Genomic DNA, 23,922 nt, shown 5'->3' with positions numbered 1-23,922 from the left:
CAAAATTTTCCTTCAGATGCTAGCATGTCATTTCCAGCAGGATGTAATAAAATGGATGTTACTTGCACTTGAGATCATTTGGGCAAGTCTGACCCACTGGGGAAAATGAAGAACTTCACAGAATCATGGAATTGTTAGGGTTGGAAGGGACTTCTGGAGATTACCCAGTCCAACCCCCGTACCAAGGCAGGGTCACCCAGAGCAGGTGGCCCAGGAATGTGTCCAGGTGGGTTTGGAATGTCTCCAGAGAGGGAGCCTTCATGATTTCCCCGGGCAGCACAGGGTTCCAGTGCTCTGGCACCTCCAAAGAAATTCTTCCTCTAGCTGAAGTGAAACTTTCTGAATTTTAATTTATTACTCCTTTATAATGTCCATTATTCCTTGGCCTATTTGAAACTTTCTTCTGTGATAACTACTTATTTCTTGACTAAGTAAGCACCTTTACCAAGACATACCAAAAGTGCACAAGCAGGCAAAGAAACAATATAAAACCCATTTTCTGGTAAAACATTATTTTATGAATAGTGGTTGGTTAATAATCTTTTCATGTTTCACATTCTAAAACCTTCTGGTATAATCATTGTATAAATATACTGTACCCAGAGGAAACAGATCATTATCTGAAGTGCATCCATTAATTTTATTACCTTGTATACTGCACATAATAAATTGTGCCTGAATATTTTTAATTGTGCAGCACCTTACATGGAAGTGCTTTGGAATTGCCACTTAATATGAAATGTATCTTGTTAAATGCATCTGTCATTTGCACAGTTCTGTGATAGAATAATGTAATATTATTTGGTTTCTGTAGCTCTCGACTCTTGTGTAACTTACAAGATAATGTATTTCTTCCACAGAATGGTGGCATTTTGAAATTACATGTTTTATTGCAACAAATTGATTTGTATTCACTTTAATGCCTGCTGTCAAAAGTCTCTGATTATTCATTTTGATGTCCTGTTTATTTTACTCTAAACTATTGTAATAGCCAAGTGTCCATTCCAACTGCTAAACTACTTTACTTATGCATCAACAGATTTTTTATTCTCTTTTATAATATGATTTAGTAGAGAAAAACAAAACAGATTTCTTTTTTTTCTAGAAACACTGGTAAACAGAATATATGTTTTCACTGATTTCAATCATCAGTCTTTGAAAGCATGAGCAAGGAGAGGCAGAGCACAGCCCATGAGGGTGGTTGGGTAAAGAAGAATCCACCAAAAAGCACCAATGATTTCCTTTGTGATGGGAAAAGCCCTTCAAATGACAATGTCCAGACTCCCTGCCTACAAACACAGGAACAGCTGTGCTGTGGGAGAGGGAAGATATTTCCAGGGCAAAAACACTTCTGCTGACAGTGGCTGACAATATTTACATACGACTAGAAGAATGTCCTGTGTAAATATGTTTGCTAAGAATATTTCCCTCTTCTAAGGAACAAATAAATTAAACCCTAAATAAACCAATCCAATTCTCTCCAGAATCCTGCTTTTTTTTTAACTTATTCTCTCTCCTACCTATCATAAAAAAAAAAAAAAGGGCAAGAAAAGGATTTCGAATGATTCAACAATGGAGTTCGCCACTATTCTGAATTGGCTCTTATAACCCACCAGAGGTCTCATCTTTTTATGCTCTTTGTCTGTTACATTCAAAATTTTGTTTATGAGCAAACAGAAAGAATATTTTAAGTATTAAGTAAAGCCAGCATATTCAATGCCAGCATAATTTGAATCTTAAGGAATCTAATCATCATTAGTCCAGATCTAATTGACACAGAATAAGTTAAAATTAACAACACACTTAAAAATGTCATCACTTGACTACTGAACTGATCTATGCCTTAAATCTGTTTGCCTTCTGTGGTCTTTTAATTACAGATCATATTGCAAATACATGACAATCATCAATTCAATCACTGACTCATTCCCCTATAGAATAACAAGGGGAGCATCATCATTTTTGATCTGTAAATTGTGGTAGTTAGAAAGGTTTTTCATTAAAATGACATAGTACATCTTCCCTCCACTAGATGTTAAACTGCAGATCTCCCACAAATCCATACAGGCACACTAATTAATTCCAATTCCCTCCCATTTTATGGAAAAGAGTTCCACCAGTGGAACAGGAAGATATGAAGGAACAGTTAGGCTGCTCCAAAAATGATATTTTTTGAAATTCGGCAAATCTTTCATCTCATTCTTAGTGAATACAACAACCAAAAAAAATTTAATTTACACAAGACACAAACACTATAGAACCTTAGTTGAATTACTATGGAAAATATAAAGCTGCATAACTCTACTACCGTTTGAAATGAAGTTTTAAAAGTAATATTTTTACTTAACTTTTAGTTCAGTTTCAGTTGGACTAAATTGCAGCCATTAACTGCAATTAGATCATAATGATTGGAAGAAAAGGCAAATAGAGAGTATGTTGCACACAAAAGTACAATGGCTTTACAATGGCAGTTAACTTCCTTTACCCTCAAGGAGTAATTTTGAGAATCTCACAAGATATTCCATTTGCCAATTCTTTGTTAAAATCATCTCATAGTTCTCACCAGCTAATGTTAATTATTTATTCTACTCTCTACTGCTGGCAATTACTGCATTAATTAACCATTCCAAACACTATTCTTCAATCTGCCTTTGCATTAGTGGAGCAGTTGAAAGTCCAACAAATACTCAAGGTTTCAAGTCCAGAGGAATTGTTTCTCTTTTTAAAGGGATTGTTTCCTCCCTGAAACCATGACAATAAGAGATCTTCATTTTCACAGCCAATTATGTCAGCCACACTAGAAGGTTTTTTCTACCAAGGCTAACACAATATAATGCATGACACACACCTCAGAGCAGCTGACAAAGTTGAAGAAGTTGATAAAGTGATACTGGCTTGGTTAATCTACCCTGTGCCTGCCACCCAGTTGGAAGATGTTCTTCCTAAATAAAGAAGTGTGACTTGAGAAATACTGGAAATATTTCCATGCACATCTAGCTACATGTAAAACATTAATAAGGATGGACCCATGGACTGAGGAGACAAAAGCAGAGTCTTGAGTTAAAACTTCATGAGAATTATTAAGACAGAGTTTAGTCTACTTGATACATGACATGGTAAGAACTACAGTGCAGGGTAAGCATTATTTAAGATGGTAGTGAGTTTGACAAATAACACCAAAATTAGTCATCATAAAGTACTACATAATCCAAAGAAAGTAAACTGGAATTCTTGAGGTGCAGGTCTGCACTTGTCCAATGGAAGAGTGGACATGGCTAAATATGCCCTGGACAGATTCTGCCCAAAATCAGAACCTCAATGTGGCAGCATGCAAATTTCAGATGCCTCCCTAAAAGTCATGTATAATCAATTCTCCCAGACAGAAAACATAAAAAGTCTGAACTTTTTATATCATCAACCACGGAAAAGTGCCCAAATTATTTCAAACAGGGTGCAGATGTTGCCAGACTGCCTTCAGTATATGCACAGAGTCCAGGAAGGGACTCATTGTAGCAATAGTTACAGTAATGATAACGAAATACGTCCTACACATTAACTATGGTCTCTTTTAAAATACAACACCTTCATAATTAAGCAAAATAATCATGGGATTCCATCAAATTTCTTTAGCTTTGCTAGTTAGTACCTCAGACTTAAATAATTTTACTTTTAGCAATTTAATTATTGGTTATTCGTTGTAACAATTTAAGAGATAATATATGTTCTAAATGTCAGTTTCCTCATCATCTGTATATCTGATAATCATATCAGTATGACAGATGTTGGCCCATTTTAATTATTTGGTTGCAAGGCAAGATATTCCTTAATATTAAGAACAATGGCATGAGTCAGAGTTTTACTTTCATGAACTTTTCCTTGGGTTTTGTTTTTCCCTTATTTAAAAGTTCAAAAGAATGGTGTCATGTAATAATTTCTTTGGGCAAAAGAAAAAAAAAGACAAATCTCTTGCAGCTATTTTTCTTTGTTCAAGAGTTGTATAAACTTTGACAATTATTATATTCCAAAAACCAAATGCTAAAAATTTCTTCCAAATCCCAATAAAATGTTTTATTTTCTATGATACAGAACATTACAGAAATACGTATATTACAAAACATACATTTTATATTAAAAGTCAGGAAGTATTTTTCCCCAACTGGTTAAAGTAATTCCTTTGGAGCTGTCTAACTCAGATGTGTTAAGGTACTTCAAAGCTTAGAGAACTCAGAAAATAAGATTACAACTTAAGTCTCTCCACAGAACAGATTGTTAATATACAATTCATTACTGTGAGTTTCTAACACATCTCTCTTCATGGTACTAAAGTGGTAATACTTTTTTTCTCTTCTCTAATTAACAGATTTAACATTCAGAAATAATAAAAGAAATATAAGGCAATATCACTTTACCGTTCCATTTAGACAGCATGTGCTAATATAACTCTTGTGATAAATATGAACCTGTTCGTTGATCAAATCCCTAAGAAGATTATCTAAAGCAACTCCCAAGTAATTACCATTCACCATCTGTTCCACCAGGGCCTCAGCTGATCTGCTGGCATCTTGCAGTTTTCTGTACTTCTCAGGCTTTTCTCGCTGGATGGCCTGCAGCACGACAGGAAAGGTGAGAATTTCAACACAGGGGTTTCATACAAGAAAGTAATTAATCTCATGGATGTCTTCTGATTTCTTGAGACTTCCTAACCCATCACATTGCCCTGACTGCCCCCCAGTTTGCAACGAAAGAGGCAAGCACCATAAACCACCACCAGGAAGGGAATCGGTCAAAGTCATATACAAAAACAGAGTCAGAACACAACAGAGCTAACAAACGACACATCTCAGTATTTTACAGACACATAAAAGGCATAGAAATTAAGAGCTATTTGAAGCACAATATTTCAGAAAGAAAATATTCATTAACAGAAATGCCTTGTGGAAGAATAGATTTGCTTATTTTCATGGTGAAAGAAAACACTGACCATTCTCACCAAATCACAGGGATTCTTCTACTGCATTCTTCAGTATCAAACCCATAAAAATTTGATTGCTTTTTTACAATTTTATTTGAAAACAAAATAACATTTGTAAAATGCATATGGGCTATTAAGAAGAAGAGTTAATTGCAGATTTAATACTGGTTTCTCATTATGTTTTGTACTTCACACTCTTGATTCACCTTTCTGTACACAAAAATTGCTCAGCACTGTTCAAGCCAGCTAGTAAGGCCTAGTAAAGGCCAGCTGCTAAAATTGTAAGATATAGTAGGAATCTAAATTTAAATATAATTTTGGGTCAGTAGAAATACTGATGGAAAGTAAATTAATTTTAGATCTGAGAGCCCATCAATGCTGTCTTGTAATTAACACCATGAAGTCACTTCATTGATTTTAAACTAAATTAGTTGCATAATTTAGGTGTAATTTAGAAGCTCAAAGATGCAACAAGCTCAAAGATGCACAGTCTAATTTGATACCAAAAATAAAACTATCCATATATCTCCCAGAGATTCTGACCAACACAGGGTCCCACAAATTAAATCCCTCACTTTTCTGCAGCAGATACACACATACAAGAGGATATGTTCCTCCAAATCCTACATGATGTATAAGGAAACATCACACTTGGCCCTGGTTGCAGTTTCCCAGGCTGGCTGATGCCACTGGGCTTCCCCATCACCCCGTTAATTTCCAAAGCAAAGTTAGATGCTGCATGACTTCAAAAATGCTCCTTTGACTGAAAGGAAAACTTAAGCAGGTGTCTAAGAATGCATTAAGTAAAAGAACCTTATACACATAAATTTGGAAATATTATTTTGCAAATAGATTGTTGCACCCATATAGAATGACTAAAAACACCTTTGAAGAAACTCTCTTAAATTACTTTTAAAATGTGATGTTTAAAACATCTTCAGTTTAACAAGAAGCAGCTCCCATGAAGACACTGCAAATGAGGAGACACAGAAACTTGGAAGAAAAATTTTCAATTAAATTCACGTTTTTCCTCAGCGTACCTATAACTGCTATCTATTTGTGCATATAGAAATTGCTAAACAGCAGACTTTCTAACAATATCAAAGATTCTTTTCAACACTGTCACTAAAACAATTTTGGATAAATGAGATATATAAAGAAAATATATTTAGAGAATAGTTTCTATTTTAGAAACATATTTTAATATATAACTAAATTACTGCTGAAATATTATGAAGTTTAATCCCACTAAGTTACAGATGACTGTATGAATTATCTCTCATTTTCGTAGGTCAATAAAATCTTGCACGATTACCCAGAGCAATTTAAATATTTTCCAAATTTAAAAAGTAAATTAACTCTCTGCAGAGTTTCAAAACCTCTTACAGAATCTTAATTAATAGTACTCTTTCTATAATGCTAGGTATAATTAACATGAGAATAACTACTGAGAACTCAAAGGAATCATTAAAACACTAAAATATACTGAAAATAATTCTATTCCTTCTGTAACACCAGGTGTGTTATTATCATGTGTATAACTGCAATGAGCAGAAAAAAATAATTAAAAAAAAAACAAAACCAAAACCACTTCATAAAATACGCTAAAGCTTATCTTTTTAAAATATAAAAATGATAAGACATAAAAGCTTGTGGAAGTCAACCCTTCCCTGCCTAGCATATGTTATGTGTGCAGGAAAATGTGGAGAAATGTCACCTCTATCCTGAAAGATTCAAGTTCCCAGGTCCTGGCAGAAAATATCAGCACTATGTATAAAGTCCTTAAATAAACATATCAAACTTTCAGTCAACTCTTTTTCCATTCATTTTAATGCAATTGGCATATATTATGCAACTGAAGGTCAAGCACTGGTTAGAGGAGGACAAACACACACAGGAAGCACAGTGATAACCAAAGGAGGAGAAACTGAACTCTTGGTTCCTCCAACAAAGACAGATTATGTGGCCTGGGGAGAAAGGAGGAAATTCACTCTAGTTATTCAAAACAATGAGCACATGTCCCTGTCATTGCTTGCCAAACCTGCAAATTGTGTCTTGGGTTTTTAAGAACCTCTGAAGAAGTATTTCCATAACCTGGTGTCAAGTGCTTAAAAATGAATGGAGCAGTTCTGGAAACACCTCTCATTTATCTCTTTGGTTCTGTTTTCTTCATTTTTTCTTTTACTGAAGGGGACCATACTCTTGATCCAAGTTCATTTATGGCACAAGTAGAATGGAGTGGAGTAGAGTTTTGAAACCTAAATTCTGTATAATAATATTATACAGAATAATATAATATTAATATTATAATTCTTATTCTGTGTAATAGACACTTTTTGACAATAGCGGCTAAGCCACTTCAAAATATTTCCAAATATATAAGTTCCCTCCTTTTTTTTTTACTCTTTTTGATTTCTGCAAACGATTTTTCAGGAAAAAAAAGGACACCAATATTAGAGGAAAAGGTTAACTTGGTTAACGTTATGGGCTTTTGTCCAAGTAGAGATTAATTATCATTTGGACTACTTGCAACAGACAATGCAAATGTATTATAGCTCAGTTTTAATTGATTAAAAACATTATAAATTCATCTTTAGCTAAATGCTAGCCAAAGACAAAGGAGCTATTTTTACAAATCTAAACATTTATTTGACCTTGAGACTTTAGTTGGCAGTTAATGACTTCATAAACTAGAAAATACTGATGGCTGGAGAAATTTGGATATTATTCATATATCAAATCAACATCTTTCTTTGAGAGCTCTGTGAAAGGATGCAGGGCAGCACTCCCTGACCTCCTGTGGTGGTGACCCACCACCCCTGAGGGCAGAGAGGGAAACATTATCATCACCACCTCTGACAGTGATTCAGCTCTCAAATACCCATGCCTAACAAAGCATGCTGGAAAAGGTCACTAAAACAAAACAAACGTATGAGAATGGGACTTCTAAGAATGCCAAGAGAACAAATTTAATTGTCTAGGATATCTGACATTTTCCTTTACATCTGTTCCTTGTGTTTATCTTTGATTCTGAATTTCTAGGTGCTTCTTCTTCTTGAGTAACCAAAACTTCTTTCAAGGATTTTTATTTCCAGTTTCTTGTTGGATAGTCTCAAATCCAATTTACTAAGTAGGATTTACTACCTGAAATTGTGGAGGTTTTTTGCACCTGAATCTTCATATATTTGAACTTGCAATACTGAAAGCTCATTATAGCTTAAGAAAAACATGGAAGTCCTGAGTCATTCTTAGGTCTGATTTTAGTAAAATACACACACTAACTGTAGAATATTTATGGTGGCATGCAGTATAACAATATTTACTACATTAATGTTTGGATGTCTCTGATATTTAGGAGTATGGCTGTTCAACAAATTCCTTCTATTGTTCTGGCTTTGCAGTCCCCCTGCCCAGGTAAGGTAAATATCTTTCTTCTGTATCAGGGAAGGGTTATAAATACTTTTCTTCTCCCCAGACATAGGAATGGACATTTTGCACATATCTAATATATTCAAGCTACATAATACATCTGCCAAAGGCTCATTTCCTGCCAGGATCTGAAGAGCAGCTGCCTTAGCAAACAGAGTCACTGCATTTCATACAGCCTGCTCTTGGCTTTCTGTCCCCCAGGACTCCTCTGAGCTGGGATGGAAGCAAGCTTTTGCACTTTATGAATCACCAGTGATGGCAAAAGAGATTTCCTTGTGGATTTCATTTCCGACGCCTCTGTCCTTCTATCATGCAGCAGATGGACTTCCACTCCATCTCATGGATGTGGCCCCTCATCCATGAAAAATGATGGGCAGGAGCAAGCTGCCACAAGAAAAAACAACCCTGAAACTAGTAACTGTCCCCAAAAGAGCAGCAGAAAAGAAAGTAATCACAAAAAGGCTCTAGGACTCAGCACTGACTACAGCAGGGAATAAAGGAGAGTTTTGGCATCAGCCAACCACAGGTGTTCTGTGCTATACCAAATTATGCATTCATATGGGCAAAAACACCTGAATTATAAAGTAAGGGCAAGATGGAACTTCTTACACACATGAGTGCAGATGGTCACATGCATGCATGTACAACACTGGGGTATGACTGTGGATGTCAGTGCACATCCTGGTTTTGGCTGGGATACAGTGATTTTCCTCTCAATAGCTGGGCGAGTGCTGTGCTTTGGATTCATTATGAGAATAATATTGATAACATTCATGTTTTGGGTTTTCTAAGTTGTGCCTATCCTAAGTCAAGAACTCTTTTTTTGGTATGTCTCATGCTCTGACAGTGATACAAAAAAACAAAAAAAAAACCAAAAAAAAAAAACCAAAAAAAACCAAACCCCAAAAAAACTCCAAAAAAACCCAAAATCAAATAGCTGTGAGGGAACACAGCCAGGACAACTGACCCAAACTGGCCAGAGGGATATCCCACACCATAGGACAACATGCTCAGTGTATAAACTGAGGGAGTTACCTGGAAGGAGTTTATTTGGGTTCAGGGAGAGGGTCTAGCCTTGGTCAGCAGGTGGTAAGCAATTGCATTGTGCTTCACTTGCTTGTTGTATGCTGTTTTCTTTCTATGATTTATTATTTGCTATCATTATTATATTTTCCTTTATTTCATTTATCTATTCTTATCTGAACCTACAAGTTTTACTTTTGGCTCTCACCATTCCACTGGGGTGGGTTGGGGCATGTGAGCAGGTGTGGTGCTTAGTTGCCAGCTGGGCTTAAAGCACAACAGAACAATAAAATCTATTTCAATTATCTCTCACATATGTTTTCCTTTCCGCATTTCATTCTTTTTTAATATGCCTTCTACAACTTTACTAGAAATTATATATTATATTAAAACACATACTATCTTGTTTTCCATTGATTTGAGGTACATTTTGAGAGAACTAATAACTAAAACTGTTAACAAGCACCAACGAAACTTTTCAAATCAATGAACTGAAAAGTACTTTCTGCTTTGTCTCTCATTTAATTGATTGAGACAGAGACAAGACCAGAAAAAGTCAGGTCAGGACAAGTTTTAAGACCTGGCATTTATAAAAATTTGGTATTTTTCTTTAATTTGTTAAAAAGTGTGTTCAAAGACTTACACTGACTGAAAATGATTCAACACATAATCCATGTAGCACTTGTCAAGTGTCACCTTTCAGAGTTCTCACTCTCAAATTAATACATGCAATAGAATGTTTTCTCCCTTAGAGAAACCAGAAACCTGTAAATGTAACTTGATTTTCTCTATAAAATGCTTATTTTAAGAGCAGTGACACTCTGTGAAATTAAAATGGGTCTTGGTCCTTAAAAATATTTTCAATGTTAGTGAAGGATACAAATCGATTTTTCTTATATCTATTTAGAATTACTGGTTTGTTTCAGACCTCTCTCATGGCAATATAAATAACTAAAATTATTGCAAGAAACTTGGAATTTAACATTGCATTTAAAAATGTACACTTACAGTCACAAAATTTCATGTTACTCAATCTTATCAAAGCTGATTCATGATGGAAAAGTAGAATATGAGAAAAACCATCAGCAAATCTAAATTCAATACAGTAACTTTGCTCCACCTCTTTGTTTTCTAGGAATATGTATCAACATGGGCTTTAATGATGTTCCATAACATAGTATGCTACTATCCAAGATAATTATAAAAACTACCCCTTTCTCTTGGAAAATATGGCATTTTTTCACTGATCTACAAAAATAAAATAAGGAAGAAAATTTGTAACAGTTTAGTTTTCAAGGGCTAAATTCAGTCATTCAGTCTATGACACATAGACACACAAACACAGCAACATTTTAAGCAGTGCAGAACCATTCACTTTGTCAGGAAATAACAGGTTTTTGTTCTGATATGGTACTACAATAGAGTAAAAAAAACCCCAAAAGGCAAACAATGAAAGCTCCGTGGAAACTGGTGATTGTCACATATATTTTACAGCTCTGTGAAGAAAATAGATATAGATTTCCTTTAGCATCCACTCCAGTGACACTTTTGATATTCTTCAGTTTTTGCATGCATAATGTCAAATTAAGCTGTTAGTATAGAATGGAGGTGCATATTTAAGTAATGCTAACTTAATATAACTTTATAAATTTACATATATATGTAAATTTATAGATATATTTAAACCTTAATATCTATATATATTTTGGTATAACTTTACCAAATACTGTCATGGATTTACAACACCTTAATTAAATATGAATACGTATGAGCAAAAACAACAACAAAAATCTATGTGTTCAGACAGTCTGTGTAGTAAATTTGGTGCCAAAATCTGAAACTTACAGAAACAGTGAACACTTCTAAATTTATCTTGGACAATCAATGCTTGTCAGTCTAAATTTGAAATCCTTTAAACCTGGACTCTGAAAGCACTTTGGCAAGCATATACAGACTAGCAGACATGCACACGAAGAGTTTCTCCTACATTGACTCTTTCTCTGAGGTCTGAGAGGTTCCCTTCTTTCCTGAAGATGGCAAACTCGGGGCTCTGCAGCAGTGCCTCGGAGCGGGTCATCCAGCTGTGCAGCTCTGTGGTATCCGAGTCAAACCTGAGACAGAAAAGTGCATCAGGACTTTCAGCTTCCACAGTTCCTGAGAACAGGATTGGCAACCAACATGGTCGTTTAAACAAGAGAATAAACAGCAATTTGTATCAGCAAAATGCAGTTTTAAACTCCAATATCTCATCAGGGAGTTCATAAAACTATTCACTTTTAAATTTAGAAATGTAGAAATAGTTTTTCATTTTTAAGACCCGATTTGACAGCTGAACAGATGCAATAATTTCCACAGTAAGTATTCTAATTTTTCAAGCTAATGTTTTTGGAGATATGAAACAAATGTCTGTCAGTGAAGAAAGAGTATCACAAGTCCTGTTTACTGAGCTGAGGATGCAAGAGCTATCAGTCAGACCAAAGGCAGCCTTCAAACCTGTGAGATCACTATCCCAGCTTGTGATTATGAAATTATGAAGAAAATTCAAGCAGAAAATTTGATGAAAGAAGCTTTTTCTGATTTACTCAAATTTGTTGTACAATGTAATCACTAATCAACCAGTGTAATTTTCCACAGTTAAAGCTTTAAAACCAAAATTAAGATCCCCAACTCTCTGCACTTAATTTATAACTAGTTTTTACTCCACAGCCCTCTTTACTACATTCTGGATTCTTTCATCAACTCCTTTAAAACTGATCTTGTGTTAACCACTATTCAGGTGATGTCTCAAAATGCAAATATTTAAAATACTAATGTCTAGAATTTCAAATTGTGATTCCGCATCTACTGTAATTTTAAAACAAGAAGCTTCAGACAATATTTTTTGTCAGTTATGCCACACTTTCTGCTTGATTGCATTTCTTTATTGCACTGTATGTTCTAATATTTATATCCCTTTTGCAGCTGACTTCAGTTCTGCAGCAATATGCTGAACACAATATGCAGAAAGACCTGGGGGAAAAAATAACAAGCTGTATCTTTCAGTTTGCTTTATGACTATAGGTTGTATCATTTGCATACAACTGGAAATCTACTAAAAACAGTAACTTGAACAACAATTATACCCCTGGAGGAATTAATTATTTCATAAAAATACACTTCATTTATACAAGGATTTATACTTCTAAAATACAAGGATGTAAGGCAAAACCAGGTGCTACATAAATCTACATATGCAGAATTGAAAAATGAATACAAGGAAGTATTCCATGCTTGAGTTAATATTTATGCTTTCTTTTTTTCCTTCTCCACTGTGATTTTTTGTATTCATAAATAATGAAAGCAAAAGAAAAAGAATCACAAACTGCCTTAATCTTAGTCCAATATTCTGAATTCAATTATAAACTCTTAGGAATAATTTTGATAAAAAAATTCCTGATCATACTAGCTGAATACTCATTCAAGGAGAAAAAATGTGACTTTGAAGTAATGGAAGGTGAAGAAATCTTCAGTTTTAAAATAAACTATAAACTCTAAGGCAAAAGACAAAATAAAATTCCCAGATGGTTCAAGGAATGTCTGTGCTGTTCTAATCCCTGAACATGAACTCCATTGCCAGTTGAGATCTTCCTATTTCAGCTTTATTTCTGATCATTAAATCAACTGCAATTCTTGAAATAAAATGCTATCCTTTGTTCTAAAAATAATAACTGCATATTTGATGATTACAAAACAACAGACATCTGATAGCAATGAAGTTTGCCAGTCCCTGAGTACTAAAGTTCCTTGACTAGAGGTAAAATTGTATATACTCTGGAATTTGTTTCATTCTGAAGCGTCAGACGAGTAGAATCAGTGAATCCAACTCTAAAAAATAGCCTGGTGTTACCCTGGTACAGGATGGAAATTGACAGAAAAATGTTTATCAGTGATCAGTTCTTCAAGAAAAAGGATTAAGCCCTTGCCTTTGCAACACCTGGAAGAGGAATGGGAGCATTTGGGATAGTTTTGACAGTAAAACAAAATAATTAGGAACACATCTCATGGCCCAGAGAGCCATCAGATGGTGGCAAGTGTTAGACATAGATCTTTAAGGTCCATTCCAACTGAAAGCATTCTATAATATGATATGATTCTCTGATATGACCAAGCTGATCTCACATAACAGATTGCTCTGCCACTTGCAGTTTCTTCTGGAGATAAATATAATTTCAGAAACAAAGCCTCCTGTTCAAAAACGGGCAATAGAGTGAGGGGCAGACAAGAATTAAAAATACATAAAAGTTAAATCCAAGTAGCTTTTTGTTTTACATAAATATCGTTAAGATAAAGACATCTTACATAGTGAGACTAAAGAAAAAAATCACTCTGTCATATTCACCTTGTGCAAAAGGAGGAAACACTGGTAGAAATGGTATTTAATCATTCTGCTTTAGTGATTGGATACCTCCTTTCTGAGCACAGCTGCAGTCAGAAATTATATTAGCTCTAGATTGATATCACAGTATAAATAGAGTCTTTAAATCTCCTAGGGACAAGAATAATTTAGACATAAAATAGTGCAAGACTGCCTTTCTGTCCCAACAAACTTCAGTTCAGGTAGAATTTGTAAAAATAGACCAATGGAAGACCTTAAACCAAAAATCACCTGAGAAATGAATCCTAACTACTTTAATTTACATGCACATTGTCATGCTCCCCAACTAAAAATTCCATTTGAGGAAGAATATTTATTCTTCTGTCATGCTTTTGTTTTCCACTTAGTCTTTTCTTCTGCTGATCCATAAGAGAAATTTTTACTATTTTTACTGGTCCCACAGCCCTCTCTTTACATATGTCAGCAGAGTTCAAATGGAGATTTGTTTTTATTGTAACTATAAACAAATTAACTCTTATTATTTAGTGATTTCCATAAGTTTTTTTCTATTAGATAGGGGACTTCTAGTACGACAAGAGAATCCTACTGTGGTAAATATTTGGGTTGAAAATTCCATTAAGAGAAAAACTTGATGCAATTCAGTTGTGAAATGTCCCAAAGGTGAGGTTTATCATGTATTTAATAGAGAAAAGGAAAGCCAGAACAAAGAGTCAATTTTGAACAAATACATGGGGATCTAGGAAGAAAGTTGGGAATGGGAATATGAAGTGGGCATATGGCTTGGGATGATCAAGAAAATCAATTTGTGGAGGACTTTCCATGAAAATGTGACTGGCATAGATTAAAAACAATTTTTTTAAAATATGCTTTGAGTAAATAGATATACAAACAAATTGAATCTTAAGCAAATTCACATAGGAACATGAGGCGTGAAGCATCTTCCTTTCATGTGGCCATCATGGTACATAATCTTAGCTCTAAACTGAAGGATTTTCATCTTTAAGCTACATTACATTGCTTCTGCTATCATGGACAGACAGTGGCTTCAGTACTTTATTCTTTTAACAGACAGAAATTGCCTGACAATTTCCTTTGTTCATTTGTTTCCTTCCCTCCCCAAACAAAAATCACACTGGGCTTGTCACCACTGTGAATCTTGGGCAGACATGAAACCATTTGCCTACATATTGAATTGGCAGGGAATGAGGCAACTTTGATCCAAGAACCACTTCACTGAATTATTTAATTTCCATGTCTGGGCTTAAATCCCCAGCTCACCAGAGTCTTTCTCAGCTTGTAGCTCTTCACTGCCTAGAACATATCAAAGAACAACTTTACAGCACATGGTGCCCATTGGAAGAATTATTCTGATCTAATTCCCTGCTGTCTTCCTTCCTCCTCTGTATTTGTAGTTGATGAGTCATTAGTTGATAAATAGAATTGTTCTTATCTTCTAATTAAACTGCCAATTTCTCCAAACATTATTTTTTACCTTCTTATTTTTGAGGTTTCCTTTTGGAATGACATTTTGACCCTCCCTCTACATTTGTGATACTATTGAGTTTAGCCTCATCAACATCATGATCAGTGCACCTCTGTAATGCATACCAAGGCATGAAAACAAATACCAAATCAATCCTAAGTGTGTATCCCCAACAGAAATTCAGCTAGACCCATCAGGTACAGAGTACTTTTAAACTCAATCAATACTCTGTAATATTGCAGGTAATTTCAGGTGCTAAATGTAAAGAATATAAATTCTGTTTATTTGTCACTAATCCATTTCTCACCTCACAGAACTATAAAGGATAAATGCTTACTAAGCATTAAGAAGTGCCCATGTGTACAAACCTCAACATACACTTCTTATCCTTCAGATGAAAATGTTTATTAATTATTTCCCCTTTAAGCAACAGAAAACTATTCTGTTGTGTCTTAGTCATCGTTTCCTTTCCTCTGGAATTGACTACAGTAATGAAATCAAAAACAACTAGGAAAATTGAAGACATTACTTTCTTCTTTTTGAATGTGTTACCTATCCTCAGATAACAATATCAGAGAACAAGCTGAATTTCTATAAGAGATTAAGGGTCAAACAACCCAATTGAGGGGCTGTAAAAGTGCTAAACAATCACCATTTAGTCCTGACTAACATAATTAATGGCACAGAAATGGGACCTATGAAACAATACTTATCAAAAAGTAAATTATAAAGTCCCTGTATATTTTCCTTTGATAATTCTTCTTTAAAAATCCAATCTTTTGCAAATAATGAAGGATTGAAATCCAAAATATTATAATTTTCAAAAGAGTGAGGGCTTCTCTTTTTTCAAAAAGTTCATTTAACAGCTGTTAAATGATAAAAACACTAGATGGAGCAACTATCCTGTTTTAACACACCTTGCTCTTCAAAGGGCATCGAATCTCTTTCAAATCCTCAGATTAACATTCTACTAATAATAATGTTATGACAAGTAGACTTTCCTTGGAAACCTTAGGGAGCATGTAAAAAGATATTTACCAAATTGCAAAGAAAGGTAACTTTGCTTGTTATTGAAGCATATTAATGTTACAAATATGTTTAAATTAAATATTAACCAGTTCTTACTTGTCTGCTATTATAACCTTAGCATGAACAGAGTAGTTCTCAGATTTTATGATATGCAAGTGACCTGTTTTTCCCTGTTTTTTCATACCATGACAACAAATATGCTATCTTGCATCCCTTTCTCCTATTTACATTTTTTTAAAATACTATAACCTCAGCTGAGTTACATTTATCTCTAGCCCTAATGCCTAATACACTCTTTTCAAGATGTTATTATACAGCTCCAAGTATTTTATCTTTTTCAGTTTCAAATTGATTCCTGTGGGAAAAGGAGCTTTTCTTTGACTAGTAACAGAACTTAACTCACCTAAGTTATTCTGACATTTTGAAGCATTAGTCCTGAAGCAGTTTTAGATTTTGGGTGGGAGAATGGAGGGGGAAAGAAATAAAAAAAAAAAAAAGTAATCTGGTTCTTATCTATGCTTTCCTCCTCTTATGGCAAACCTTGCTTAAAGAGGCAAGAAAAAATCAACAGCTTTTTTCCCATGGATTTGTGCCACATGAAATGAGAACAATGGAAAGGTGATATTCAGTCGTGTGAATGTTATTGGTCTACAAGTCAAGTTGCTGCTTCTTACTTTCTTCAGTTTAAATGGAGATTTTTATACTTCCAATCCTGATCAAATACTTGGTCAAACTAGAAAGTTTGATGCTTCAATCTTAGCCATCCATTTTTTGCCTCCTTGGCTTAGTAAGTGGAGGCTGTACTCTTACACAGTACACTAATAAAATATTCTCTGAGTAGCCAAACTATTCTTCCTTCCTTCCTATAGTATCCAGTATTTCTAAAATATATAATTCACAGAGAAGCTAATCTGAAGCAGAAATATTTCCAAACCTCTGGCAATGGGGCCTGTTGAATTTATTTCAGGCGTAGTCCTTTTACAGAAACAGCACCAACTAAAGTCTGAGAACAGAGGAAAGAAGCTGGCAAAACCTGGGACCATTATTCACCACCTCAAAAAAGCCTCAACCCCCAATGTGGCTTTCCCTTCCAGGCCTAAAAATATCAAGCAAAAGCAAGCAGTGTGTTGTATTGTGACTGCAGAAAGCAGCCAACACAATCTGGTTATTCACCTTTGGAAGGTTCTCACAAGCCTTCAGGAATTGCAAGGGCTTTTTTATCAAACCAAAACTAAGGAGTACACAACCATCAAGTTTTAGTCATTAAGTGCGCAGGGAAAATCTTGGTTGTAAACACACAATATAGAATGATGTAGGAGAGGTAGGTTGAGAAGCCCCATTCTTTTAATTTATTTTAAAAAAATCAAAAGGCATGCAGCACTATGGGATTTGTTTATCTTTGGGTGCAGCTACAGTTGAGTACAAACAAAAAACCCTGAGAGATCTTGTGGCCAACACTGCACCCAGAAAATAAATGACTGGATGTTTGGGAAAATAATACTTTTTTTCCTATCAAACCAAAACATTGATCCAAAAGGCATCTAGTCACCAGTGAACAAAGATATTTTTACTAAGCACGCAAATTTTTAGATGAGCTTTCTTCTTTCATTATTATGCTAATATCTAGTATAAATTTATATTTTCTTGTCTTTGAGAGAAACAGCAGCATTCTATAAAATATTTTCATTTACAAGGCTGCATTTTTACATATTCATTAAGAAACATCACAAAACCTGTTATTCTAAGCTGAAACTTCTTCCCCAGAGTTTACTCTCAAAGTGTTTTTCCAAAGCCATTTACTGACTGCTCCTCCCACTGTAGATCACCTGCTTGGACTTTCTAGAGACTAAAGGTACATAAATTGTGGGGTTTGGTGTTTTCTCTGTTCAGTTAGAAATGCAAAAAAGATTATCTGAATGGAAAAACACTGCCTTCAGATAATCTAACCATCATTCATCCTGCTGCACAGCTGTGGACAGTTCCAACATCTACTTAGCACATTTCCAAAATGTAGGTCCACTCACAGATACAACAATCACACCGGACTAGTTCTCATGTGCTGGTGCAATTCCAGTGGTAAAACAAGACCAGTAATTTTGGCACACAAAACAATAGTTAGAGCATATTTAAAAATGTATGTGTATTAAAAAAATAACTCCATTTTTCCTTGTGAAAGTCAGACTTCTCTCCTAGCAGAGAGAGAAAATAAAAGTCTTACCTGTTCAGAAATAAAAAGGATTCTGATTTTAAATATCTAAAAGAAACCAACACTTATTCAAATACCTAAAGTCAATACCTAAAGGCCAAGACTGAGAACTACAGATTGTTCCATCTTGACTCTTATCCAAAAGTTAAACAAAAATTATATGGTGAATGCACATATTTTAGATGGCATTAAAACAATTTAAAAACCCTTAAAACCTGGTATGTATGGTAAAAAATTATAAAGATTCTGTAATTTTGGTAGCAGATCTACCAGTAACACATCTCAAAGTTGATAATACATCCTATTTTCTGTAGAAGGATCAATCAGGTTTCTATACAAACTTGTTAGTTGGAGTTCTCTAGACAGACATCAGCTAAAGCACTGTAGTAACACATAATTATCAGTTTCTATAAACCAAAGTAGTTTGGAACAAAAACAGTTCCCATAATCCAGCTAATTCCTGCCCTCAGGCAGTCTCCTTGCATGATGAGTATCAAGTCTGTATTCTGCTGTACCCTGCCAAGTTTACTTTCAGTATTAAATCAAATTAAAAGTATATGAGCAAGAAGGAAAATATATGCTAATAGTAAATACAAAGCGGTTGAAAAAGGAACTTCTATGCCAATTGGTCTCCAGTTTGATAACAGTGCATATAGCAACAATGTTCTTGAAGAATAAAAAAATAGGCTTTTAAAAATTCATCCTACTTCTTTTAGTTTTAACTAAGATAATGTTTTCTTTTATAACAGTTGTCTTGTACTTTGCTTCCTTATGAAGTAAGATCATTCCTAAAACCTTCAGTTCAGGAAAAGAAAGGTAAAAAGTTTTAAAATACCAATTATTTAAATATTTTGAAACTGCAGGGAAAATTTCATTCTTAATTTTTCAATTTCAAAATAAAGCATATCATTATTTTCATTTCACCATTTTACACTAAATGTTTACTGTCATGTATAAACCCACAGGGCCTCAATCCTGTTTCACATCTTTGCATATTATTACTGAAACATTAACAGGGGTGTTAAGGCTTATAATTCCTGATAAGCAACAACACTGCCATCTAAAAATTCCTTCCACAAATTCAGGAATTACAAGTCTGCTGACAGTCATTGCACTGCATCATTTTGAGTGCTTGGGAATATATTAGCAAAATACAATTCTCACTTACAATCTAATGGTAACCTAGGATATGGGAAAAAACAGATTCAAATGAGGACTTTAGAGATAGAATCAATTCATTGAAATTTAGCTTACAAACTGATTTAGACCAAGCTCTTTCCATAGAAATAGCTATCCGATTTAACAAAAAGGGGAGACTCATTCTTCTTACATCACATATACAGCATTCCTAAATAATGATGCTGAGCTAGAAACTTACTTTTAGAATGGTTAAACACAGGTACAATGCCTACATATAAAGAAGCACCTATTTTTCCAATAACATAAAACTTCCATTTAAAAGAAGTCACATTTCTCCTATTCTTTCTACATTTCATTCTTCTTAATAAGTGAAACACTGTTCTATAAGAAAATATTTGTCCTGGTAAACACATTGAGCTAAACAAAGATATTGTATATAGAAATGAGAATGAAACTGAATGCAGTTTCACATCCTTTTCAGTCTTCGAATCTATTACCATGGAATTCATGTTTATCAGAATATCCAAAACCATTTCCAAAACAAGCATTAAAATGAATGTTTGGAATCTACCTTCTTAGCATCTCATTTAGAATCTTAGTGCTTGAGCCAATTCTGCTTAAACACAGCAGAATTTTTTCTCCTGACTTTAACTAGTGTTCAGCATCAGTATAAAATCCCTTGTCACTTGTACTTGAGTTACACATGAAAAAAATCTGAAAGTAATAATAATGCATGTTTCACAAAATAAAATGCCTCTGGAGAACTGCTATTTTTACTCCTGACCCATGAGCCCAGAAGAACACAATGAACTTTAGAAAAAGCAGTATCTCCATTACTAGTATTTAAACTATAATAAAATTCTTAAAGAATACAAAAATCTTAGAATTAATTTGGAATGCTCCTTGTCCATCACATTTCAAGACCCTAGCCAAATGGGATGCCCACAATGCCATACATAAGGGCTTTAACTGACTATAATTAATATGCAATTGTACTGATGTAATCATTAATATTCTATACTGCTAAATATGTGTAATAGAAGCAAAACATAATCCATAACTCATGCTGAGTAAAGAAAGATAATAATCAGCTGGCACCCTAGTAGAGAACAGAAAGACAATTTTAAGCTCAAAATAGCATACAGAAAAACACTGCAGTCAAATGACAATTTTTGCATTTTTGTCCAGATTCTATCAGTATTCCCTCTCTGTCTCATGATGATTCTCACCTCTTCCTAATTTCTGAATCCACAAGGAGTTGCCTTTTTTTGTGGGGTGGAGGTGGTGGGAGTTCCTCTTTAGCATGCTTAACCAGGATTTGCTCTCTTGTGGTCACCATAGTTACAGTTTCCATTACAGTTGTCTGTGTTAGTGATGTCTGAGTGGTAGTGACAGCCTGCGAAATCTGTGAGAAGTACAAAAACAGAGGTCATACATTATTTGAAAGCCTTCAGTAAAGATTGTTTGGAGGAGCAATAGAAAATAATGAGAAACTGCTTTCATCTGATCATAGGCTGACCTTCAGGAAAAAACATTACATGCAACTCAAGCTAGATTGTTTTATCTGACTCACGCTGTGTGAATAAGTTATCTGCAAAAGCCAATATCAAAATCAGAAAGGATTCTAATGAACTTATAGCTCCCTGTAATGCCTGCTGAATGAAGAAATGAATGGAATTCTACAATGGAATTGAATGATAGCAAATAAATAATATGCTACTATCACTAAATATCAACTTCAGACTGCCCCCCATCTGAAAATTTCCTCCTTGAGAGGTGATAAAGGCATTAAAATGGCACTAAATTACCAGTTATTAGTCTTACCATTTATAAAAACTTTCAAATGGAATGTAATACACCACAACATACTTGCATGAAAAGGCAGTTAACTTTCTGGCTGGAAATCTTAAATTAGAACACATACATTAGAAGGCAAATTAATTTGCATCAGTTTTATTCCATAATTAAAAACCAATATTTAGGGGGTCACACCAGATACTAATACCCATGGTATGTAACACTGTAAACACTTCCTATCTAATGCACTTAGCTTTGCTCTGGTAATATGAAAAGAAACCCCTTAATATAGCTCAGCTGCATTAAAAAAAAGAATGATCAGAAATTTTTTTGCTAATAGTTGTTTGTACACTGCTTATGCATGTATTGCCCATTTGTACATTTTTCCATATACCATTTTTCAACTCAAATGTGGGCAGTTGCTCTTAAATCCCATAACTCATGAGAAATAGGCCACATCTTTTTTTGATTCTGTCAGATGATGGCTCATTTGTCAAAACGCTCTAGTTACAGCTCCAATGACCACTTTGCAGTTTAAGGGCAATGAAATGGAAAATAAAGGAAAAAATTATACCAGGACAAGAAAAAGTTGTGCACCTGAAAAGCTCTGCTTCTTTGCATTTGCTAATATGCAATATTAAGAGTGTCCAATTCAACAACAGACATGCCAGTATCTGAAAGTTCATGAAACTATAAACCCATACATAAATTATCTATTACTTCTTGCATCAGAAACTCTGTAAGAGAATTGAGTCAGCTTAGTTATTGAGACATAAGTGATTTTATAAACAGTGAAGAGGCAACCAGGTCTAACACCTTCTCCACAACGCTTCCCTGCATTGAAAAAGTAAAATAGAATGACAAGGAAAGGGAAACACTGTTAGCAATCAGCCTCTTCCCAGCAGGCAATATCAGTAAAGTTAAGAAACCTGAAAAAAACCCCAACAAATTCTTGCTAACTCTGCTGATTTCTTCCCATTGCCTTCCATGCAAAAGTCTTCCTGTTCTTTGTCCAGGCAGTGATGAGTAGGGAAGGCCTTTACCACTGTAAACTGGCAGTATTTCTAGCGCAGAGCCAGACTCTGGACTACTAAGAGTAAAAAATTTAGATTCAGAGCAGATTTAAAAAAAAAAATATGCATTAATTACAACAGTTGAATAAGCTGCTTGTGACCTGCAGGGATTTAGGTAACATATGAACTACAGAATTCATTGGAAGAGAAAAACACCCAGTTGACTTTTTAACCACTAAAATTCTATGTAGTACCATTCTTGTTTTAGTTCCCTCAACAGGATGTATTGATTTTGATACTTTTTTTTCCTACAGAAATCATTACAATATTCAGTCAGCATTTACATACATTTTTTAATTGAAATTCTCTACAGCATTCTTTTCCATTTTATTTTAATTAATTCGAGAGCAGAAGGAAAACAAAGTTAAAGTTTTTGATGTCTAGGGTTTCATGACATTTGAGATAGAACCTGATGTCATCTCTCCCTGAGCTTGCTGTACATTAGAACAGCAAGAGTTTCTTGCCTATTATATATAATTTTGGGTACAGTCTCTCTGTTTCTTTTCCTCTTCTCATAAAACTCATATTACACTCTGTTTTATCCAAAAATCAATGATAGGATGATGTTTCAGACACCCAGGGTCATATCCTGCCATGTTTTCATTTGCTAATCAATACCAGGGCAGAGTTTCCAGTGAAGAAGGTGTAACACAGAATAAACCACAGCTAGGGCACTGTAGGAATCATCTGCAGCATAATTCCAATTACCGGAGTAGCAGCTGGAGCTGGAGAACTGCCCTTCCAGAGCTGGCAGAGCATTTTGACTGCTCAGAGCAGTCAAGGCACGATGCTGGGGCCGTAATGATTTGGATGTGAAAACAATAAAAAAAACTATTTTTCATTCTTAATCAATAAGAGTGGAGGTTAAAATGTGCTTCAAAAGGAGAATGGTGATGTGAACTTGAAGTTCATAGTAATTCTAATTAAAGACAGGGTAAGACTAAAAGGTAGATTGCAACCTTCCATGCAAGATGAAGCTGGTTCACATTTAAACTGCATACAGTTTAATAGGTAAAGGACAATCATTAACAATATTAGGAATACCAAAATTAATAAGACATTTTTATTAGCCTACCTGGTGAAAAAAAAAAAACAAAAAAGAAAACAAACAAACAAAAAAACCAACAAAAACCCCAAAGAACCAACCCCCCAAAAAGAACAAAGAAACAAAAAAAAAAAAAAGAAAAAATAACAACAAGAAAAAAATTCAAGCACCTTTTAATCACCAAAGCAGTGTGTTTCATGTATTATTCAAAGACAAGACAGTGCAAATAATAACTCTATATTTTCTTCATCCCTCTCAGTACCTGAATAGCAAATGTGATTCTGAGAACGGGTAACATACACTAGGGTTTTAACCCACTAGAAAATCATACAGAAAGGACTAAGGTGACT

The 23,922-nt window shown here is 34.5% G+C and overlaps 1 protein-coding gene across 13 annotated transcripts in view; it reads right to left on the bottom strand.

Moving 5' to 3' along the window:
* DMD (dystrophin) overlaps window positions 1–23,922 on the bottom strand; it is a 1,146,493-nt gene that overhangs the window by 654,108 nt on the left and 468,463 nt on the right. For all 13 annotated transcript variants that reach the window (XM_074534563.1, XM_074534577.1, XM_074534568.1 and 10 more), the window contains 3 exons: window positions 20,887–21,062; window positions 11,412–11,535; window positions 4,517–4,604 (listed from right to left, as the gene is read on the bottom strand). In XM_074534563.1, coding sequence (XP_074390664.1) covers window positions 4,517–4,604; window positions 11,412–11,535; window positions 20,887–21,062 — 388 coding nt within the window. The remainder of the gene's footprint in view (window positions 1–4,516; window positions 4,605–11,411; window positions 11,536–20,886; window positions 21,063–23,922) is intronic.

The sequence above is a fragment of the Zonotrichia albicollis genome, chromosome 2, assembly GCF_047830755.1.
Source record: "Zonotrichia albicollis isolate bZonAlb1 chromosome 2, bZonAlb1.hap1, whole genome shotgun sequence".
In the NCBI taxonomy this organism is placed as follows: Eukaryota; Metazoa; Chordata; class Aves; order Passeriformes; family Passerellidae; genus Zonotrichia; species Zonotrichia albicollis.
The sequence above is the reverse complement of the archived record's forward strand: the minus strand, read 5'-3'. Positions and strand labels throughout refer to the sequence as shown.